Source organism: Anopheles stephensi, chromosome 3, assembly GCF_013141755.1.
Source record: "Anopheles stephensi strain Indian chromosome 3, UCI_ANSTEP_V1.0, whole genome shotgun sequence".
Lineage (NCBI taxonomy): Eukaryota > Metazoa > Arthropoda > Insecta > Diptera > Culicidae > Anopheles > Anopheles stephensi.
The window spans coordinates 82,644,989-82,662,236 of record NC_050203.1 but is presented as its reverse complement, the minus strand read 5'-3'; the positions used below and the strand labels follow the sequence as shown (position 1 = coordinate 82,662,236).

Sequence of the window (17,248 nt, the reverse complement as noted above, 5' to 3'; positions counted from 1 at the left end):
CAAAGGAACATTAACGAACCCGTACTTAAGGACCAAACATTCGAGCCAAAAATTAAAACCCATTAAGCGAACCCACCAGAAAGGAGTTCGGATTCGTGAGTTATCATAAATTCGTAATACAGCACGATAAGCAAAAAGGGTAGACGAAGTACGATCCGGCATCCACCGTTTACGACTGTCAAAGTTCAACTCTGGCCACATTCACTAGAATCATCGCCGACGGACGGTGCGCTGTTGTATTGTTCGCAGAGCCCGTACAGACACACACACACACACATCCAGAACTAGCACACTCGATGCGACACGAGTCCCTTTTTCGGCATGCTCCAACCGTGCCACGGTGCTAGTGTTTTTCCAGCCTTTCCTTCAGCATCCCTGGCATACAAATTATCACATGTCGTCAAATTGAATTACTTTCGGTACACACACACACACACGCCGGTACCTTACAATGGGAGTCGTCGACTCCTTGGCCATCCCTGACGATGCCAATTCCTGCTGAACAACAAGGATTGTTCTTTCATCGCGAAACAGGCTTCTTGAAGGCGCAAAACGGGGGTTTTAAAGGACCGAGAGTGGCTGCTTACATCCTTTACCTATCATCGCTCCAGTCCCCCCCACCTGAGGTGCCGGAAAGGTGAAAGGGGGAAAGGAGTGAAAAGGACACAACAGCAGTAGTTGTGTCCTCTGTAAAGACTTCAGAATTAAACCCCCAAAACGTCCTCCGGCCAGTTGTAACAAGCCAAGGTAGTAGAGGCACGCACACTACTCACCAAAAAATGCTTATGTACTCATCAAAGCAACACAATTCACTCTGGGCGATCAGATAGTCATCTCTTTCACACACCCGCCATTCGTTCTGCCTTCTCATACTAAGCTGAAACGCTATCGCAAGGACACACCCAAAAAGGATCTACACGCTAGATGCCACACGCACACCACCTCTCCATTACACGTATACACACACACACAGCACAGCACAGCGCACCCAGTACATATCGCTCTCACTTTCATCCGTACGGTCTTCCGTGGCGTGGTTTTGCTAAAATAAATGTTTTACTTGCAAAGGAACACAGTTTGTACAACTTTTTTCCTCGCCGACTCCTTTTTGGACCGCCTGTATACCACCAGTGCTCCGGGTCGGCTGTGTGCGGTGAAACTGGCGCCGGTTTTGCTCGAAAGTAAAAAATTACTTTCTTGCCCCGTTGCATGTATGTGTGTGTGCGTGTGTGAGAAGAAGAGGATGCTGGAGGAACTGTTGAAGGAGTGAAAATAAGCAGCTTCCTTTTGTGCAAGAGTTCGTCCAACAGCAAAAAAAGAAGCCTTGACTTGCAGCAGATTTGCAGCCCTGTCTTGAGAGTCTTCTCACCAGAAGAAACCTGATTATTGCATTACGGCAGCTGCTAGTAGCCATCGTTCCCCACTCCCCCCGGATGGCAGGACACACACGGCCATTTTCCATTTGTGTGCGTTTGCGTCACTCTTAAGCGCGAGCGAGAGAGAGAGAGCGTAAACGCAGACGCTTACGCACAAGGCTAAATACACACAAGCGGCGCCATTTTACTCGCAGCAAAGGACGCAGCAGGACTAACGGCTGTGAGACAGGCGGACGAGATTTTCATCATTTCTCCGCCCATTCCAACCCGTTTCCGAGTCCCCGTCGCGGTTGAGGAAAAACTACGCAGGGATGAAACGATCGACGGTAGGCAAGAGTGAGAGAGCGCGCGAACGAGAAGAGGTTAAGGAGGGAACGTGGTGGAGGAAACATGGGCAGGAAGGAAGCGACGGAAGTGTAGCGCGTGCAAAATTTTCACAATTTTCCACAAAGTTAAAATAACATTTTCATTCTTGCCTTCGTCGGTGCCGGTCACAGTCACGCGTCGAGTCGGTGGTCGGTGTTGTGTCGTTATCTTCGGGCACGGCGTTATTCCGGGATATCGAAAGGCATGCCAGGCCAGGTGATTTTCTTACGTTGGTGTTACTAACGGCAGTGGAAATTTAGTGTGACTTTTGTCCTAAAGCTCAACGTACGATTCTAACGGAAATTTCTAGCGTGAAGCAATCTATTCCTTCAGTTCTTCGGTGTGAAGCGTGTGCAAAGTGATGTGACCCATGAAAACGGATATGAAACGATGTTCTTCAAATGTCCAGGAAAGGTGAAGTCGTGATTGTGGTCTAAAACGAAGAAGTGTCCCGAAGACGAATCGTTAAACCCCATCAAGATACATCGAAAAGAATTCTCAAGTGTTAAGTTATAAACAAAATGGAGTAATTTTAAGCGAGTGAGAGTGTGCAAGTGAAGACGCTGAACCTAAGCAATTGATTTGAATTCCAAGTCCCCAACCCAGAATACGATGCATCCCGCAATGGCGTCTCCACTAGACCTGCGACCGTCGGGATTACTATCGATCAGTGCGTCACCTCCCGTGGGCAGCAGCTCTGCAATGTTGAACGATTCTTCCGGCCAAGCGCACCACTACCATACCGGCGGCCAACATCATAACCACCACCATCATCATCATCATCATCCGACACAGGGCCATCACAGCCAGGCTCCGTCGGGGAATCGGACTAGTGGGGCTGCCAGTCGCAACCGTTCGCGAAGTAGCTCCAGTTCCGAAAATGGAACGTCCGGTGGTGCTCAACAAACCCAACCCGATTCGGACACCGGTGGGGCTGGTGGTGGAGAGGGTACCACGTCCGGAGGTGGAAAATCCGGTAGCCATCGATCGCAGAGTCTTGTGAAGCCACCGTACTCCTACATTGCGCTTATCACGATGGCAATACTACAGTCGCCCCAGAAAAAGCTAACGCTTAGCGGTATCTGCGAGTTTATTATGACACGGTAAGTAGCTTCTGTCGGCGGGACCTAATAGAGGCTAGTGCGCTTTCGCTTGTGTCTCTATAGCTCTGTCCACCACTGCTTTCTGCTCTTCCACGCGTTGCAGGTTTCCATACTACAAGGAAAAGTTCCCTGCCTGGCAAAACTCCATCCGACATAACCTCAGCCTGAACGATTGTTTCATCAAAATTCCTCGCGAACCGGGTAACCCGGGCAAGGGCAACTTCTGGACGCTAGATCCGCTCGCCGAGGACATGTTCGACAATGGTAGCTTCCTGCGGCGCCGGAAACGGTACAAGCGTACCACCCTTGCCCAGAGCATGGGTTTCCCCGGTGTGTTTGCTCCATTCGCACCGTTCTGGATACGGAAACCGGTGCCGGTGATACCGATGCATCAGTTCGGGCCGGCTCATGCGGCGGCATCCGCTTCGGTGGCGGGCTTTGGAGCGGACGGACCGGGTGGACCTCTGGCAGCGTTGGGACCAGGCCGTACCGGTGACTTCCTGCTCGACAGCAAGCTAAACCTGTTCGGTGCGGTCAAGATGGATGATCTGAACGTGGCCATGATGGAGAACAGTGATTTTCTGCAGCGAAACGTTGACAGTTTAAAGATTTCGAGTGCTATGAACAAGTTTTTCCACGGCTATCATCAGGGACAGGCGGGCGGCACTGGTGGACCGTTGATAGATCTGTACGAAGATGGACCACCCCATCCGGCCAGTCTCGGTGTACATCCGGCGTGTAATGGTGGGCTGGTGCGGGAAGCCATTTCCTATCCGTACGGAGGCCACAAGCTTTCTGCTCCGCGTATGGGAGACCCGGAACCGAACGGTGGCGGCGACCGGAGAGGTGATTATGCGGAGGAAGAACACATCTCGGCCGATCTGGACCTATCGAGCGACGATCGAATCGATGTGGAGAGTGAAGATGATTATAAATCTCCGGCGGATCGAGGTCCCGGGTCGCTTAGTTACCACGAGATGCTTCTCAATGGTCGTAAGGCGCTGCCAGTGGAAGTTCCTACAAACTCGCACCTGTCCGGTACATCGGGATCTCCACCACCCGCCGTTGAGGAAGTTCATCCGGCACAACCTTCACCAACGATCGAACCTACCGGGGACTACTCGCCGCACTGCAGTCCCTCGCGAACGGTTCGCGACTCGGACGATTACTACATCGAAGAGGACGAACAGTCGGACAAGGCAAGTAGCAGCGGAGGTTCCGTTGAAGAACCTCCTTCCAAAGAGCGTCACTTCTACACCGAGCTACAACCTTCGCTAATCCCTACGGAACCGCTGCATGGGATACTTCCGCCTAGCAATGGGCATCCCGGATCGGATTCCGCTAGTCCCGGGTACGCCGAAACGACGAAACTGTTCGACGGCACCGAACCGTCCTTTGCGTCCCGCAAACGGAAGTACGGCAACACGAAGGGATTCAGCATAGAGAACCTGATCGGGTGTAGTGTGGAGGATAGATGAATGTAAGAACGCTGGTCCACCACGTCAGCCACGCCAATGCCAAAGAAACCCCGTCTCCCAGTGCTTCGTTCCATTTCCCCGTGTTCGTGTTCGTGTCTGTGCGTGTTTTGTGTACATAGTTAAGTGGAACTGTAACTATATCTAGATATTTGTTCGGTTTTTTTATGCTGTCTTAAGCTCATAGGTAATTTTTTAGAAAACGCCGAATGTCCTACAGCAAACAGTCGAAATCACGTTGTAAATAAAATTGCGGCACACGATTTTAGTCCTTGCGGAGAGAACCTGATGTCCTCTAGATGATCTATAAACAAATCTAAATCCTTGACAAACGATCGGTGTTTTCTTGTCTAGGCAGCTAAAAGATAGATGAAGAAAGAATATATTGTTTTGTACTAAATGTTTAACTACAATAGAATTTTGTACCACTAATTTGGATTCCCTTTTCTCAACTTCCTAAGACTTCCAGTGCTGATCTGCACGCTTCTCGTCCTTCTTGACCACACCCAAGCTCCCCGTTCGGAATACCTTCTCCGGTGGAACACACTTCGTATGCAGTCCGCCCGCATTCCGTGTTCCATGCCTGATCCTGTTCACCGGAATGAACTTGGCCGGCACTAAAGGTTGACTACCTTCCAGCGTCGTCTGAATGCCACACGTCAAACATTTACTAGTGTCCGAGCTAGTGCCACCGCAGTTTGCCGCCACCGCTGCAGACGATGTATCGCCCATGACCACCACCGACGCTTGATGATCTTTTTCGATCTTCTGCCATCGACTTAGCGCTCCAACTAGCTGCTTCCGTATCTGTGACACATCTTGAGCCGATGCCTTCGCAGTCAAACCCTTCACAAGCTCGTACTGGACAGTTTTAAGGTTTTGATCCACATCGTGCAGTTCTTCCCGCAGTTGGGTGATCGTCCGTGTAAGATCGCGGCCAGTTTCGTTGAAGGCGCTGTACGGAACACGCTGCTGCATATCCGTCACCAGGGCGCGACGGTTTAGCTCCGTTTGAACGTCCACCTTGTCGGCTTTCACGGTGGCCAGGTAGCTTACCTGCTCGTTGGTCGACCTTAGATCCGCACGCAGAGCGTCCCGGTCTTTGTCCATCCGCTGGAAGGCACGTTCGAACTCCTGCACCTTCGCGTCGTGCCGTTCGAGGTGTTTCGCGATGCGCTGGAAGTTTACTTCATAATCCGACACCAGCATGCCCAAACAGTGCGTGTCCGTTTCGAGTTTCTCCACCTTCGGTTCCTGTGATCCCACACGAAACGATAGGTTATCTAGACCACCGGCCAGCTTCAGTACATCTTCGTGCTGGGATTGACAGCGACCTTTCAGCGCAAGGATTTCTTCCTTCACAGCTTCCAGATGACTTCTGCAGCCCTCGAGAATGGCTTCGAACTCGTTTGCCGTCTGGGTGGAGCGTTCTTTCGCAGACACCGACGCGGAAGGGAGAGCTTTCTTTCCAACACTTCCTGCCGGGCTTTTGACTCCAGCGGACGTTGGATGGCTTACGGAAGATGAGCGGGAACCAGACTTTTCAGATGCAGATGTCGTTGATTTGGTTAGGAAGTCCGAACTACGTTGCTGGAGGGTGGTAGTTGCATCCCCAGCATTATTATCCGGCAGTTCCTCCTCAACTTCATCGAAATCGTCTGACTGTTCAGTTACAGCATTATCTTGTTTCGTTCCATCCAAGATTTCAGGACTCTTGTCTAGAGGCGTTGAAGTGGGCTTATCCTTCACATTAGGATCAGTAGACGATAATTTATCTTCGGACAGTGCCTCAATTTTATCGCCATCTGATTTTTCACTCACACACACCTCAATTTCTGGAACTACTGGAGGCTTATCTCCCGGCAATAAGTCCACTACCTTCGGGGATGCTATTTCCTTCGGTACGGTCGGTACGCTATTGTTCTGGATGTATTGCTGCTTTTCATCTTCGTATCGTATATGCAAATCGATCAAACTGCTCAACAGCTGATGCAGTGCCTTAATGTTGATACGTCCACTGCCGGACGTGCCGAACGCTTCCCCGAGAAGTCGATTCAGTCCCTCGCCCAAAACGCCATCACTTTCACTCGACGAAACCATTTTTGACACACAAAAACACGCATGGCCTACTGTGATGCTGTGCGGTAAAGAAAGAACTGCATCGCTCAACAAATTATCGCCCAGCGTGCTCCAGGTAGCCATAACCTCAATTCGAACAAATAATCTCCAGTACGTTCAGAGTTAAATGTTCGTAGAAGGCTCACAGATTTAATGAAGACATACCGGGCGCGGGAAGAACAATTGCTGCGAGAACATTATTGCATATAAATCGGGAGACCATCTAAAAATGCCTCCCGCAGCGAACAATCAAACGGCCAAGGAATCCTAACCGCTGTCAAACGGCCAAGCAGAGGATAGACGAAGGGATCAAGCCCAGCACGCAGCACGCACACAGGTGGTGGTGCTGCATTGTATTAGTTTCGATGGGCGATGATTTGTCTTAAGCGAATCAGACCCATCAAACGGTTTAGCATGGAAGATAGGGACCGGATTAAGGAGCATCTCCGGACGGCAGAGAGAAGATAGGAAGCTATCAAACAAATCGACTACCGAAGGCTACTCCTGACCAGGGAGTACGAGAATCGGTCAGTTACGAAATTCATCTTGCTCGTTCTTCTCGTTTTCATTCCGATCCACTTTTAGGTAAGTGAGAGAAGGAGGGCGAGAGCAAAAAGGGACGTAAACTTTAATTGTTATTTAAATTACACTTCAATTAAACGGTCCGTTGCACATCAAAATATTTTTGCTTGCGCCCTTCGGTACGCATTTCCGCTTACATACCCGGATTACATATCGTGCATTGAAGTCGGGACAAATAAAAGCTTCCAGTGCTTCCCTCTCCCTCTCTCTCTCTCTCTTGCATGGTAAAAACGGGGATTCTGCTGTTGTGTGTAGCTGTGTCTATTGCTCCTTTCGGTAATCCTTGGCAGGACTGCCTGCCGTTTTGAGTGACATCTTTGATGTTTTGGCAGTGCCTTTTGTGTTACGTTGTGTCCAGGAGAGTTTTATCGTATGTGTATCGGGACATACGATTTTCTAGGACCAAATTCAAGGACCAGATCAGTACATTGTGTGGCCCATAAAATATTAATCTGGCATAGTGATCTATAAAGTGTAACGGCGCCACTCTCTGGCACGCCAGGAACGGCATCAAATCCCATCCAGAACATTTTTTCCTTAACTCAGGACTGCCAATCCATGATACAGATAACTAAGGGCATGAGCAACCTACTGGAACTTTGTAGAGGCCAAGTCCCAATTTCCTTTTGCTTAATATATTAGACAGCTTTTTGACGAGGCCTCCTTATAAGCTAGGATAAGACTCCTTAGACGAGTCCCATTCGAATAGTCCCATTCAAGATCATTGAATCGTTCAAGAAAAGGCTAAGGCGAAGTTCATTCGGCTTATTGACCATATCGAACTAGTTGAAGATACGATAATTTTCTTCAAGTCGTCCAGCTAATCGTCTGTGAGGTTCTTCCTGTTACCATCGTTTTGATGTCCTACGTAGTACGAATGATATTAATTAAATAAACTATTGATGACAGATGATATCCTGAATCCCTTTTCAATTAAATGCTGCCAACCACGTGCTGCCTACGTTGTCCCTTCTATCCCCTTGTCCATACCATTTCACGCAAACTTCGCATACAAATAAAGTAGCTACCAATTGACTTATCATCCTCACTCGGAACCACAAGGACCGCAAAAATGAAAGGAAGAGAAAACCTCTCTAAATGGGCGTAAATAGGTTAACATATTGCAGTTTAATCCTTTTTAATATAGCCACCACCACCTATCCGTGACGCCGGGATTAGGTCCGTGCCAATTCAAAGCCCGTCCTAAACCGCAATAAACCTAGCTGGGTTTTGCCCCCACCCCGATAAATGCCACTTGTTTGCCGGCGAGCGAGGAAAGCAAATAAGCCCAAATAGCTGATCCCGAAATGGTTTGCAGTGGAAGCGAAAAGCAATTTGTCACGGCTGTTGTGCATGGTGTGCAAACCAACACCAACAGTTTGGTAAATTTGGAAGCGACGCCATTCAACACCATCGCGCACGGTATGCCCCTGCCCCTGTCTGCCGAGTGGGAGAAGCATCGGTATAAAAGTGCTACATGATTAAAACTGGTGTCCATAATGACGACAATGAAGACGACGACGGCGAGGACGATAATAATCCATGAAATATCACCATCATCATCGTCACCATCATCGCCCCATGCTCATCTTCGTCGGGTCCTCGGGTATGCAAGGATTTCCATTGTTGTCGTGGCAAATGCACATCTTCTCCGGTCTTCCCTCTCAGACAGGATCAGCTACTTCCTCCCTCCACAGGGGAGGACGGGCGCATCAACAGAAAAGGGTCGATTCAATGTAGACAAAAGGATTACGGCGGGAAATAAACAGTACTTACCCTTCTTGGCACCGAAGATGAATGGGATCGCCGGGAACGAATGTAGCAAAAGATGCACCTTGTTGGGATCATTTTTGCACCGAACACCGAACCGTTTTTGCTGGGAGCCGAACGATGCACGGATGTGCATCCGGATGAAAACGACCCGCGGATTCTGCACACACACAGACAAGCGCGCGAGCGCGAGGACACGTACGAGACACGCGAGGTCCGTTTGTTTACACTTCTGCTTTCCAACTCAACCATTTATCATTCATCCGGATTAATCGGTTCGGATTCGTCCTGGCGGTGGTAGAGTCACTTATAGCAGTGCCTGTGGCAAATTGACAATAAAACCGAAAGGAACGCACATGGAAGGACATGCAATATCAAACGCCGCGGAATGGAAGTGTTGCAAAAGGAATGAATGGTTAGACGCGAAAGGATCGGTATCAAATCCAGTCTGGATCGATCTAATGATTGAATTGTAGCAGAATATCTCATCAAAAAAGAAGATTTGCAAATTCTGGTGTCGGTTTCTACGGTGCAAAGTGAAGGTTAAATTTACTTTGAAAACTCAAGTTTACAGAAATTTAGTAACTTTGTCGGCGTCGAGCTCTGGTATGTTTACGGTGAAGCACACCCGGACACTGTCTCGAAGTTCTCTATCAACCTTGCGCAACGAGCGCTGGCAGCGGTGTATCACTTTAGCTCCCTATTTTCTCTACTTATAGTACTTTTTTAACAGCTATTTAATGTAAAATTGCTGTTAACATATTTTTCCACTTAATTTAAGTGCTTTTTGTTCAATTTTATATCATGAAACGTCACTCTTTTCTGGCCTTCGGTTCCGACAGTGTGCCGTCAAACGTCAAACGCAATCAAAACAATGTCAATTTTCTTCACAACTGCGGGCATAATAACACAACTCGCACCACAAACGATACACACTATTGTCCTCCCTATTTTAGTAGAAGCATTTCACACCCAACCATGAGCCAACCGACGGAGGAAAAGATGGACATCGATAATGAGAGTGCGTCCGCTACCGGGAGCACCTCATCGGGCGCATCACTCGCCGCGATGCCAGCGGTTGCATCCACCTCGAAAGCTTCCTCACCACCGGGCGCTGTGTCGGATATGGATAGTGCCGGTAGCAGTAGTGGTTCCGGCAGCGGGAAAGCGATGGCCACCGTTCCCGGGCAGTCGGCGGTCGGCGAGGGAAGGAATGTGATGGCTGGCAGTGCAACGATTCCGTCGGTTACCTGCTCGCTACATCCGCTGGTGATTATGAACATTGCGGACCACTGGACGCGTACCCGGGCACAGAAGAGCAGCAAACCGTTGGTGTTTGGTGCGCTGATTGGCAAGCAGAAGGGCCGCAACATTGAGGTGATGAATTCGTTCGAGCTGAAGTACGACATAGTGAACGATGTGGTGATTATTGCGATGGATTACTATCAGGTGAAGGAAGAGCAGTGTAAGTAGCGATTCCGGGGGTGGCTTCTGTCTTTTCGCACTTTGCTGCAGCATGGTTTTAATTCCACAGATAAACAGGTGTTTAGTGATCTCGATTTCCTTGGCTGGTACACGACAGACACGATTCCGTCGGAGAAACACATCAACATCCACAAACAGATCTGCGAAATCAACGAATGTCCCTTGATGCTACTGCTCGATCCGCTTAATCGTAACATGAACGTAAGAACTCACCATAGAAGTAGTGTGTGCATGGCGGGGTATCGTCTGATCTGTTCTTCCTATTTCGCAACAGCTCCCAATCGCACTGTACGAGTCGGTGATCGACATAGTGCAGGGCGAAGCGATGATGCTGTTCGTCCCGCTGGTCTACACACTTGCCACGGAGGAAGCGGAACGCATCGGTGTGGATCATGTGGCCCGCATGTCCAACAATGAGACTGACACAAACTCCACCGTAGCCGAGCACCTGCTCGCACAGTATAATGCGATCAAGATGTTAAACTCCCGGGTGAAGATCATCCTCGCGTACATCAAGGCGGTCGAGAGTGAGCAGCTACAACCGAACCAGGAGATACTGCGGATGGCTTACTCGCTCAGCCGCCGGCTACCGATCGTTCAGAATCCTTCCTTTAAGGAAGACTTTTACACGGTAACCTTTACAGTCGATTGGATTCGAGTGTGAGATTTTGGGTCTAAAACGTCTTTCTCCTCCCCCCCCTATCCGTAGCAATCCAACGACGTCGGACTGATCACCTACCTGGGCGCGCTGACGAAGGTGGCGAACGATATGAATCAGCTTGTGAACAAGTTTAACGTGCTCTACGACCGTCAAGCGATGGGACGACGTTTACGGGGCATTTTCTTCTAAGCAGCTCCCCAAATCCGTTGCTACTTACTTTTACGTACGTTTCTTTTACTCACCCCCTTTCGTTCGTTTGCACCCCTTTACGTTCAATAAACATGAAGAAATGTGGCTTTAAATAGTGCTCCGTGAGCGTTTTTTTTTTCGCTTCGTTGCAGGAAAGAAAATCGCGTTGCATGAGAAGAGCTACTTTTGTGCCGCCTTTGATGACGTTCCTTCGGATTTGGCTTCCTTTGCCTCGTCCTCCTCCTCATCATCATCGTCGTCATCATCATCATCGTCTTCATCGTCGTCATCATCATCATCCTCGTAGTCATCGTCCGAGGAGCCGCCGGAAACCTCGTTGTAATGGTCGTGACTGCTACGGTAAGCCATGTACTCATCATCGTACGCATAGTCATCATCCTCTCCTTCATCATCCAGCCGCTTGCGACCATACTTGTGACTGCGGACTACAGAGAGAAAGGTAAGCCCGGAGTCCCCGAAATGCTATCCGAATCCGGCAACAGCCCCGTCCCGACTTACCCGACATGCTGAGATCCTTCGTTTGGCTCGTCTCGTAGTTACACTTCGGGCACGGGATCGGCTTATTCTTGTCGTACTTGAACCCTTTCCGCCGGATATGATCATCGCAGTAGCACGTTTTACAGCGCAGGCACGAGTACTGTCCCAGCTTGTTGCACGACTGGCACTTGTACGATTCCGACTCCAGCACCTGGCACGAAGCCTGATGCTCGAACTGATCATCCTCGCACAGGAAATTGTTGCAGAAGCTACACTTGAACATGCGTCCGCCGTGGTCCCAAACGCCTCGCTCACACTCGATACACACCGCATCCATCAGCGGACAGGTGCAGGCATGCGATTGCAAACATTTCCGCCCGTGGCAGATCCACGCCTCACAATGATCGCAGATGGCACCGACCATCTGCAGCCCGGTAGTAAACACGCCGGCATGCTTCACCACACAGTCGCCGGTTTTGAGCATACACTTCTGCTTGCCGCACTGGGCACATATCGGCAGCCGCTGCAGGCTTTGGCAGAAGTAGCAGAAGGCTCTCGATTTCTGTTTCCTGCGAAATGGGAGCACGGAATCGCAATTATATCGCCTCCATCACTATACCATCGGTAGGAACGAAAATGGGAAAGCAACACCTACTTGCCACACTTCTCACAGTCCATCGCAACGTTGCATGGTTGCTCCGGTAGTTCCGATTCTCGGTTGCGGATTTCCTTCTGCCGGAGCTTCTGCTTTTCCGCCTTCTTTCGCTGTCCCGTCTTTTTCTTCGGCATCGTTCCGCCCAAACAGACAAGCGGCCCAGTAAATGATCGACTATTTATTACACTACTTTAATATACACCATTATCCAACAATCGGCAATGCAAAAACAAAACACACAACTCGGTTTCTGTCTCGCTGGCCCTGCGCTTCTACATGCAGCGCGAATATCGCGCCGCAATCTAGAAGGCTATGACGTTAGCAACTGCATCGAAAACAAATCCAGGGTAAAAGACTCGAGAAGGCCCCTCCTAGCATCTTTTGTGTCCAGCACTGTAGCCTGTCATTTTTAATGCGCAGTGGGATTTTTGTATGGCTATAACTAGTTTGATATAAACATTGTGCATTGTTCCTTAATACTGTTACTGGTCAGCGAGTAGAGCATGATAATATACATTGTAAGAAGTGATCTGAAATGTTGATATTCTTATTTTCCCCCCTATTCTGAATATCTATGCCCGTTAACAAGTATCCATCGAACCAATGTTACGTTACAGTCCGAGAACACTGTGTATGTTGTAAGCCTAATTGGTCACACCTAGCGTGACCAAAAATTATTACGTAGCTCCTGTAGCCCAATATAAATGGTCAGGATAGAGGGAGGGCGATTTAATCGAATAATAAGAAATATTTCAATCGACTTTATTCAACCATTTTTGACCACACTGAAAGCACACTGTGAAGCTTTCGCAACTTGTACTGCGGATTGCAAACATTTAGGCGTAAATCCTACAGTGTCTAACATATTTTGTCAGGGGGGAGGGGGCCTTCTCGAGTCTTTTACCGTCGAAGAAGATTATGTTCGCCAAAAGAATGGCGCAAGTTGCGCAAATAATTGCGGTACGTGCGGAACCGATGTAGCGCCGTATCGCGCTGACAGCTGTTGCTGCTGTCATAACAAAACCCGGGATTGGCGGGATGTGATGCAGAGTGTGATCCTGCCGGTCGTGCCCAACATTTCGTCTCGCTGCAGTGCACCCCGAAACACCCCGAAAAATGGAAAGCCACAAACGGAAGGACACCATCGACTGGACGGAATACTTCATGGCAATGGCATTCCTGGCCGCCAAGCGTAGCAAAGACCCGTCGACCCAGGTCGGTGCGTGCATCGTGAACGAGGACAAACGCGTGGTTGGCATCGGGTATAACGGGTTCCCTACCGGGTGCAGTGATGACGAGTTCCCGTGGTCCAAAACGTCGGACAATCCGCTCGAAACGAAGTACCTGTACGTGTGCCATGCGGAGGTGAATGCGATCCTGAACAAAAACAGTAAGGACGTGAAGAATTGCACCATGTACGTGGCCCTGTTTCCGTGCAACGAGTGTGCCAAAATTATTATACAGTCGGCGATACGGGAGGTGGTGTATATGAGCGATAAGCACGCGCACAAGGAGCATACGATCGCGGCCAAGCGAATGTTTGATGCGGCAGGCGTCCGGTACACGCAGTACAAACCGCGCCACAGTAGGATAGTGATCGATTTTACGGAAATCGATTGGGACAGCTTGAATCAGGTGCCGGCAACACCGAAAAAGCCACCGAACGGTACGCTCGATGATGCCGGGGTGAATGTGAGTGAGCTTTCTCTGGATGATCGGCATTAAAGCCAAGCAAACGAACGGGTTTCCTTAGCACTGTTGGAGGTTCTTTCGGGATCGGTTTATTAAGGCGCACCGGGAATAAACCTGTTTCTCTGTTTCTCTCTCTCTCTCGGTAGTTCGAATTTAGTGTTTCTTCATGATCGTCTTTTTGATCACACCCTTCGCCGAACGGATCACTTGCCGACGTTCTTCTTTGTGTTTTTTCAGTTCCGATTGATAGCGTGCCCGTTCCCGGTCCTGTCCACTTTTGCCACTCTGCGATCGGCCGGTAGTGGTGAAGGTTATTTCCCGTCTGCCGACACCATTCTGGAAGAGCACGTTCGTGGTGGCGTGTTCCAGCTTATTGACCCGCTTGCCAAGGGAAACGCTGTGGGGAATAAAAGGGGAGGAAAAGAAGAATTACACCCGGAACACTACGGTGGAGAGTATTGAAACGTACGATTGAATTTTCTTGGCCGGTTGTATGATGTCAAAGTTGGCTCCTTCTTCTACGTTCAGAGAAAACTCCTTTCCGCCATCTTCAGCTTCATCCGCTTCCCCGCTCACCACCGGAAGCTTCCTAACCTTTTTATGGCCCGGTTTCGGACGCGCCGGAACTTCTTCCTCGTCTTCTTCCTCCTTTTCCTCGTCCGATTCCTCTTCCTTCTCACTTTCACTCTTCTCGCTGTACAGATCATCATCCGTGCTCTTGCCTTCGTCTTCCTCATCCAGCCCGGTGACGACCACATTTTCCTTCCTTCGTGCCTTATCACGATCGGCACGCTTCAGCACCGCACTAAGCAGCCGATAATCGTCCGCCTCCTTGTCGATCTCAAAGTCCGGATTGTCGAACATCTGCTTGAACCGATCGTCACCCAGCAATCCCTTCGCTATGGCGCTACGTTTCGCGTTGCTCATGTGTTCCTCCTGCATGAGATGTTTGGCCAGCTCGCGGTTCACCTTCGGCAGGGCCGATTTAAGCTGAAGACGAGCAGGACGGCTAGCTTCAATCTGTTTGCGAATCTTTTCCTTGCGGAATCCATCGAACGCAAACGTGTCCGAGACGGCTTTCGCCTTGTTGTACAGCCGAATGTTGATGAAGAACCTGTGGAGGAGAATACAGTTGGTAAGCCATTCTACTCCTTCTCAAAAACACAATCATCCATTACTTACCCATGCATGTAAGCGCGCAACATCTGCGTACCCTCCAGATGGTCCAGTTTCAGCTCGGCCAGCTCCTGTTTCGTGATAAACTTGTAATCGTCGTACACGTTCTGTACCGATTCGGAAGCAATTTCCTCCACCAAATTGTCCAGGAATGAGCACCACTTCGGTGCCGGTCCTTCGCTTGGGATGTAATACGGTAACATTTTCGTGTCTTCCTGCGCGAACATAAACAACCCACTGCCGGGGAAGTGTGCAAAATCGTTAAAATTACTGCGCGACTCAATGCATGCCTTCTGCTTCAGCGACGTCTCGTCCCAAATCTTCAGCATAGCCGCATCGAGCGAGTACACCGAGTTTTGATCCGGCTGAAAGCGTATCTTTTTGATCGGCAGCTGATTTAGATGATCTTTCACCGCGATCGGATTGCGTGCCCGAATGTCGAACAGCAGCACGTGGCCCGTGGATGTTCCGGCCGCTAGCGTTAGGCCGCCCTTAAACTGTAGCGCCGTAACGGCTGCAACGTCTTTTGTGTTTTGCAGATTGGCAGCTACATCGAGCGTGCCGCAACATTTCTTGTCCCGATAGTCCCACGCCTCGATCGTTCCTTCCTGCGTACCGACACACACGAGCTGATGTTCCGCATTGATCGTGATGCTGTCGATTGCACTGGCCGTTTCGCTTGCGTACGGCAGCAGAAACTGTCCCCGCTCCATGTTCAACCGATAGATTTCCGGTGACGTACCCACGAACAGCAAGTCGCACGTCGGCTTGTGGTAAACCAAATCCCGGCCAAACTTTGGTATGCGCAACCGATAGTGCCGCCCCGCTGCCGCATGTATCTCCACGTACCGATCCGCATGCAGGAACGCAATCTTGCTATAATCATCCGAAAGGATAGCAAACTTTTCCACCTCCGAATCGAAACACCGTTCAAACTTTAGCGAAAGATTGCACACCTCGAAACACTTTACGCGCGGTTTGTACGTCCCCGTCGCCAGAATGTACTGCCCATCGGGTGAGATGGCAATGCACGAAGCAACCCCCGGCATATCAAAGTCCTGTATTAGCTCGATGTGCCGATCGGCATCGGGATTTTTCTTCGCCGCCTTTTTCTGCTTCCGATCCGTGAGCCACTGTGAACAGGAGCGGTTCGATCGAATAGTTAAACGGTGCGGGTTAACGAGCTTTCGACGCTTTACTTACTTGTGGAACAGATTTGCCTCCACTGAGGTTGTAGATTTTCACATTATTTATGTCCGTCACTAACATTTTGCGGAGTTTTTCATTGATATTTCGCTAGTAAAATGTGTTGTATTTACGCTACGGGCCGCCATGCAACGATTTTGACATTTCGGTCGAAGCACGTTGTAAACACCGACCAAGGTAGATTGAACCTAGATGTGCCAACAGGTGCGCAAGGTAACGATATGAAAGAAAAAATGATGAAGTGCAATAAAATAGAAAAATATCTTTTTTGTATCAAAAAATAGAATATTTGTGTGCAATTGTAGGCTAAAATAGTTCCAAAATTTATTAAATCACACAAAAATCTAATGGGAATCAAAAATGGATGGTAGAGTATAAAAATTGGAATCACTCGAGTTGCTCTTTTTCGTGTGAATGTTCATGTGCTTCGAAGAGCGCAGAAATTGAAAAAAATTAAGAGATTTACGTAAAATCTCCTGAAAAACATTATTAAATTGATGACTTTGGCTAAGTTTACAGAACGGTTTTTCAAATTGTTCAGTTTTGTCGGTAAAAAGGTAAAATAGAGTCCCAAACAAAGATTTGACAGTTCGAAAATGGTCAGGTCTATTGCACACGCGATGCGTGTTTTGTCAATCGGAGGGGGGATGTTTGTTTACATTTTGCATTTGGATTGTTTTCGTGCAGGGAAGTGATCGTTTATTTTCCTCGACCTTTTTAAGATTTTTGACTAATGAAGCGCCTATATTGGTTGCTGTTTTAAATTGTTTCAGTTATATTCTACGATACGTCAATGATACGTCGCATACATTTAGTGAAAACGTGTTTGGGCTGCGTGTAGATACTTTGCTGCTTTGCTGCGGACCGGTTCAACTGCCGGTCGGATGTTTGTTACC

At 49.1% G+C, this 17,248-nt stretch overlaps 5 protein-coding genes across 5 annotated transcripts; 3 read left to right on the top strand and 2 right to left on the bottom strand.

Annotated features, from left to right (window-relative positions):
- The first annotated feature begins 1,861 nt into the window (after positions 1 to 1,861).
- LOC118513696 (fork head domain-containing protein FD3-like) lies at positions 1,862 to 4,609 on the top strand. The gene is made up of 2 exons (XM_036059820.1): positions 1,862 to 2,845; positions 2,949 to 4,609. Exons 1-2 carry the CDS (start codon positions 2,355 to 2,357, stop codon positions 4,321 to 4,323), a joined length of 1,866 nt encoding a protein of 621 aa, XP_035915713.1. The 5' UTR covers positions 1,862 to 2,354; the 3' UTR covers positions 4,324 to 4,609.
- Positions 4,610 to 9,654: 5,045 nt separating this feature from the next.
- On the top strand, positions 9,655 to 11,243 carry LOC118513694 (COP9 signalosome complex subunit 6). The gene is made up of 4 exons (XM_036059818.1): positions 9,655 to 10,255; positions 10,325 to 10,476; positions 10,550 to 10,906; positions 10,985 to 11,243. The coding sequence occupies exons 1-4, from the start codon at positions 9,769 to 9,771 to the stop codon at positions 11,123 to 11,125; spliced, it is 1,137 nt and encodes a 378-aa protein (XP_035915711.1). The 5' UTR covers positions 9,655 to 9,768; the 3' UTR covers positions 11,126 to 11,243.
- LOC118513695 (zinc finger protein 330 homolog) lies at positions 11,227 to 12,670 on the bottom strand. The gene is made up of 3 exons (XM_036059819.1): positions 12,279 to 12,670; positions 11,645 to 12,192; positions 11,227 to 11,571 (listed from the first exon to the last, which is right to left on the bottom strand). Exons 1-3 carry the CDS (start codon positions 12,410 to 12,412, stop codon positions 11,306 to 11,308), a joined length of 948 nt encoding a protein of 315 aa, XP_035915712.1. The 5' UTR covers positions 12,413 to 12,670; the 3' UTR covers positions 11,227 to 11,305.
- Positions 12,671 to 13,283: 613 nt separating this feature from the next.
- LOC118513693 (deoxycytidylate deaminase) lies at positions 13,284 to 14,107 on the top strand. The gene has a single exon (XM_036059817.1). It carries the CDS (start codon positions 13,395 to 13,397, stop codon positions 14,001 to 14,003), a length of 609 nt encoding a protein of 202 aa, XP_035915710.1. The 5' UTR covers positions 13,284 to 13,394; the 3' UTR covers positions 14,004 to 14,107.
- LOC118513692 (nucleolar protein 10) lies at positions 14,023 to 16,511 on the bottom strand. Its single transcript, XM_036059816.1, has 4 exons — positions 16,350 to 16,511; positions 15,153 to 16,279; positions 14,440 to 15,084; positions 14,023 to 14,367 (listed from the first exon to the last, which is right to left on the bottom strand). The coding sequence occupies exons 1-4, from the start codon at positions 16,413 to 16,415 to the stop codon at positions 14,124 to 14,126; spliced, it is 2,082 nt and encodes a 693-aa protein (XP_035915709.1). The 5' UTR covers positions 16,416 to 16,511; the 3' UTR covers positions 14,023 to 14,123.
- Between the last annotated feature and the right edge of the window lie 737 nt (positions 16,512 to 17,248).

Excerpts from the sequence above, each read along its gene's own strand:
- LOC118513693 (XM_036059817.1), top strand. The coding sequence starts at position 13,395 with ATGGAAAGCCACAAACGGAAGGACACCATCGACTGGACGGAATACTTC.
- LOC118513695 (XM_036059819.1), bottom strand. The coding sequence starts at position 12,412 with ATGCCGAAGAAAAAGACGGGACAGCGAAAGAAGGCGGAAAAGCAGAAG. Across the intron at positions 12,193-12,278 it reads GACTGTGAGAAGTGTGGCAA|GAAACAGAAATCGAGAGCCT; the intron begins GTAGGTGTTGCT and ends CCCATTTCGCAG. Across the intron at positions 11,572-11,644 it reads GAAGGATCTCAGCATGTCGG|TCCGCAGTCACAAGTATGGT; the intron begins GTAAGTCGGGAC and ends TTCTCTCTGTAG.
- LOC118513692 (XM_036059816.1), bottom strand. The coding sequence starts at position 16,415 with ATGTTAGTGACGGACATAAATAATGTGAAAATCTACAACCTCAGTGGA. Across the intron at positions 15,085-15,152 it reads TTGCGCGCTTACATGCATGG|GTTCTTCATCAACATTCGGC; the intron begins GTAAGTAATGGA and ends TCTCCTCCACAG. Across the intron at positions 14,368-14,439 it reads CCGGCCAAGAAAATTCAATC|CGTTTCCCTTGGCAAGCGGG; the intron begins GTACGTTTCAAT and ends TATTCCCCACAG.
- LOC118513696 (XM_036059820.1), top strand. The coding sequence starts at position 2,355 with ATGCATCCCGCAATGGCGTCTCCACTAGACCTGCGACCGTCGGGATTA. Across the intron at positions 2,846-2,948 it reads TGCGAGTTTATTATGACACG|GTTTCCATACTACAAGGAAA; the intron begins GTAAGTAGCTTC and ends CACGCGTTGCAG.
- LOC118513694 (XM_036059818.1), top strand. The coding sequence starts at position 9,769 with ATGAGCCAACCGACGGAGGAAAAGATGGACATCGATAATGAGAGTGCG. Across the intron at positions 10,256-10,324 it reads TCAGGTGAAGGAAGAGCAGT|ATAAACAGGTGTTTAGTGAT; the intron begins GTAAGTAGCGAT and ends TTAATTCCACAG. Across the intron at positions 10,477-10,549 it reads CGCTTAATCGTAACATGAAC|CTCCCAATCGCACTGTACGA; the intron begins GTAAGAACTCAC and ends ATTTCGCAACAG.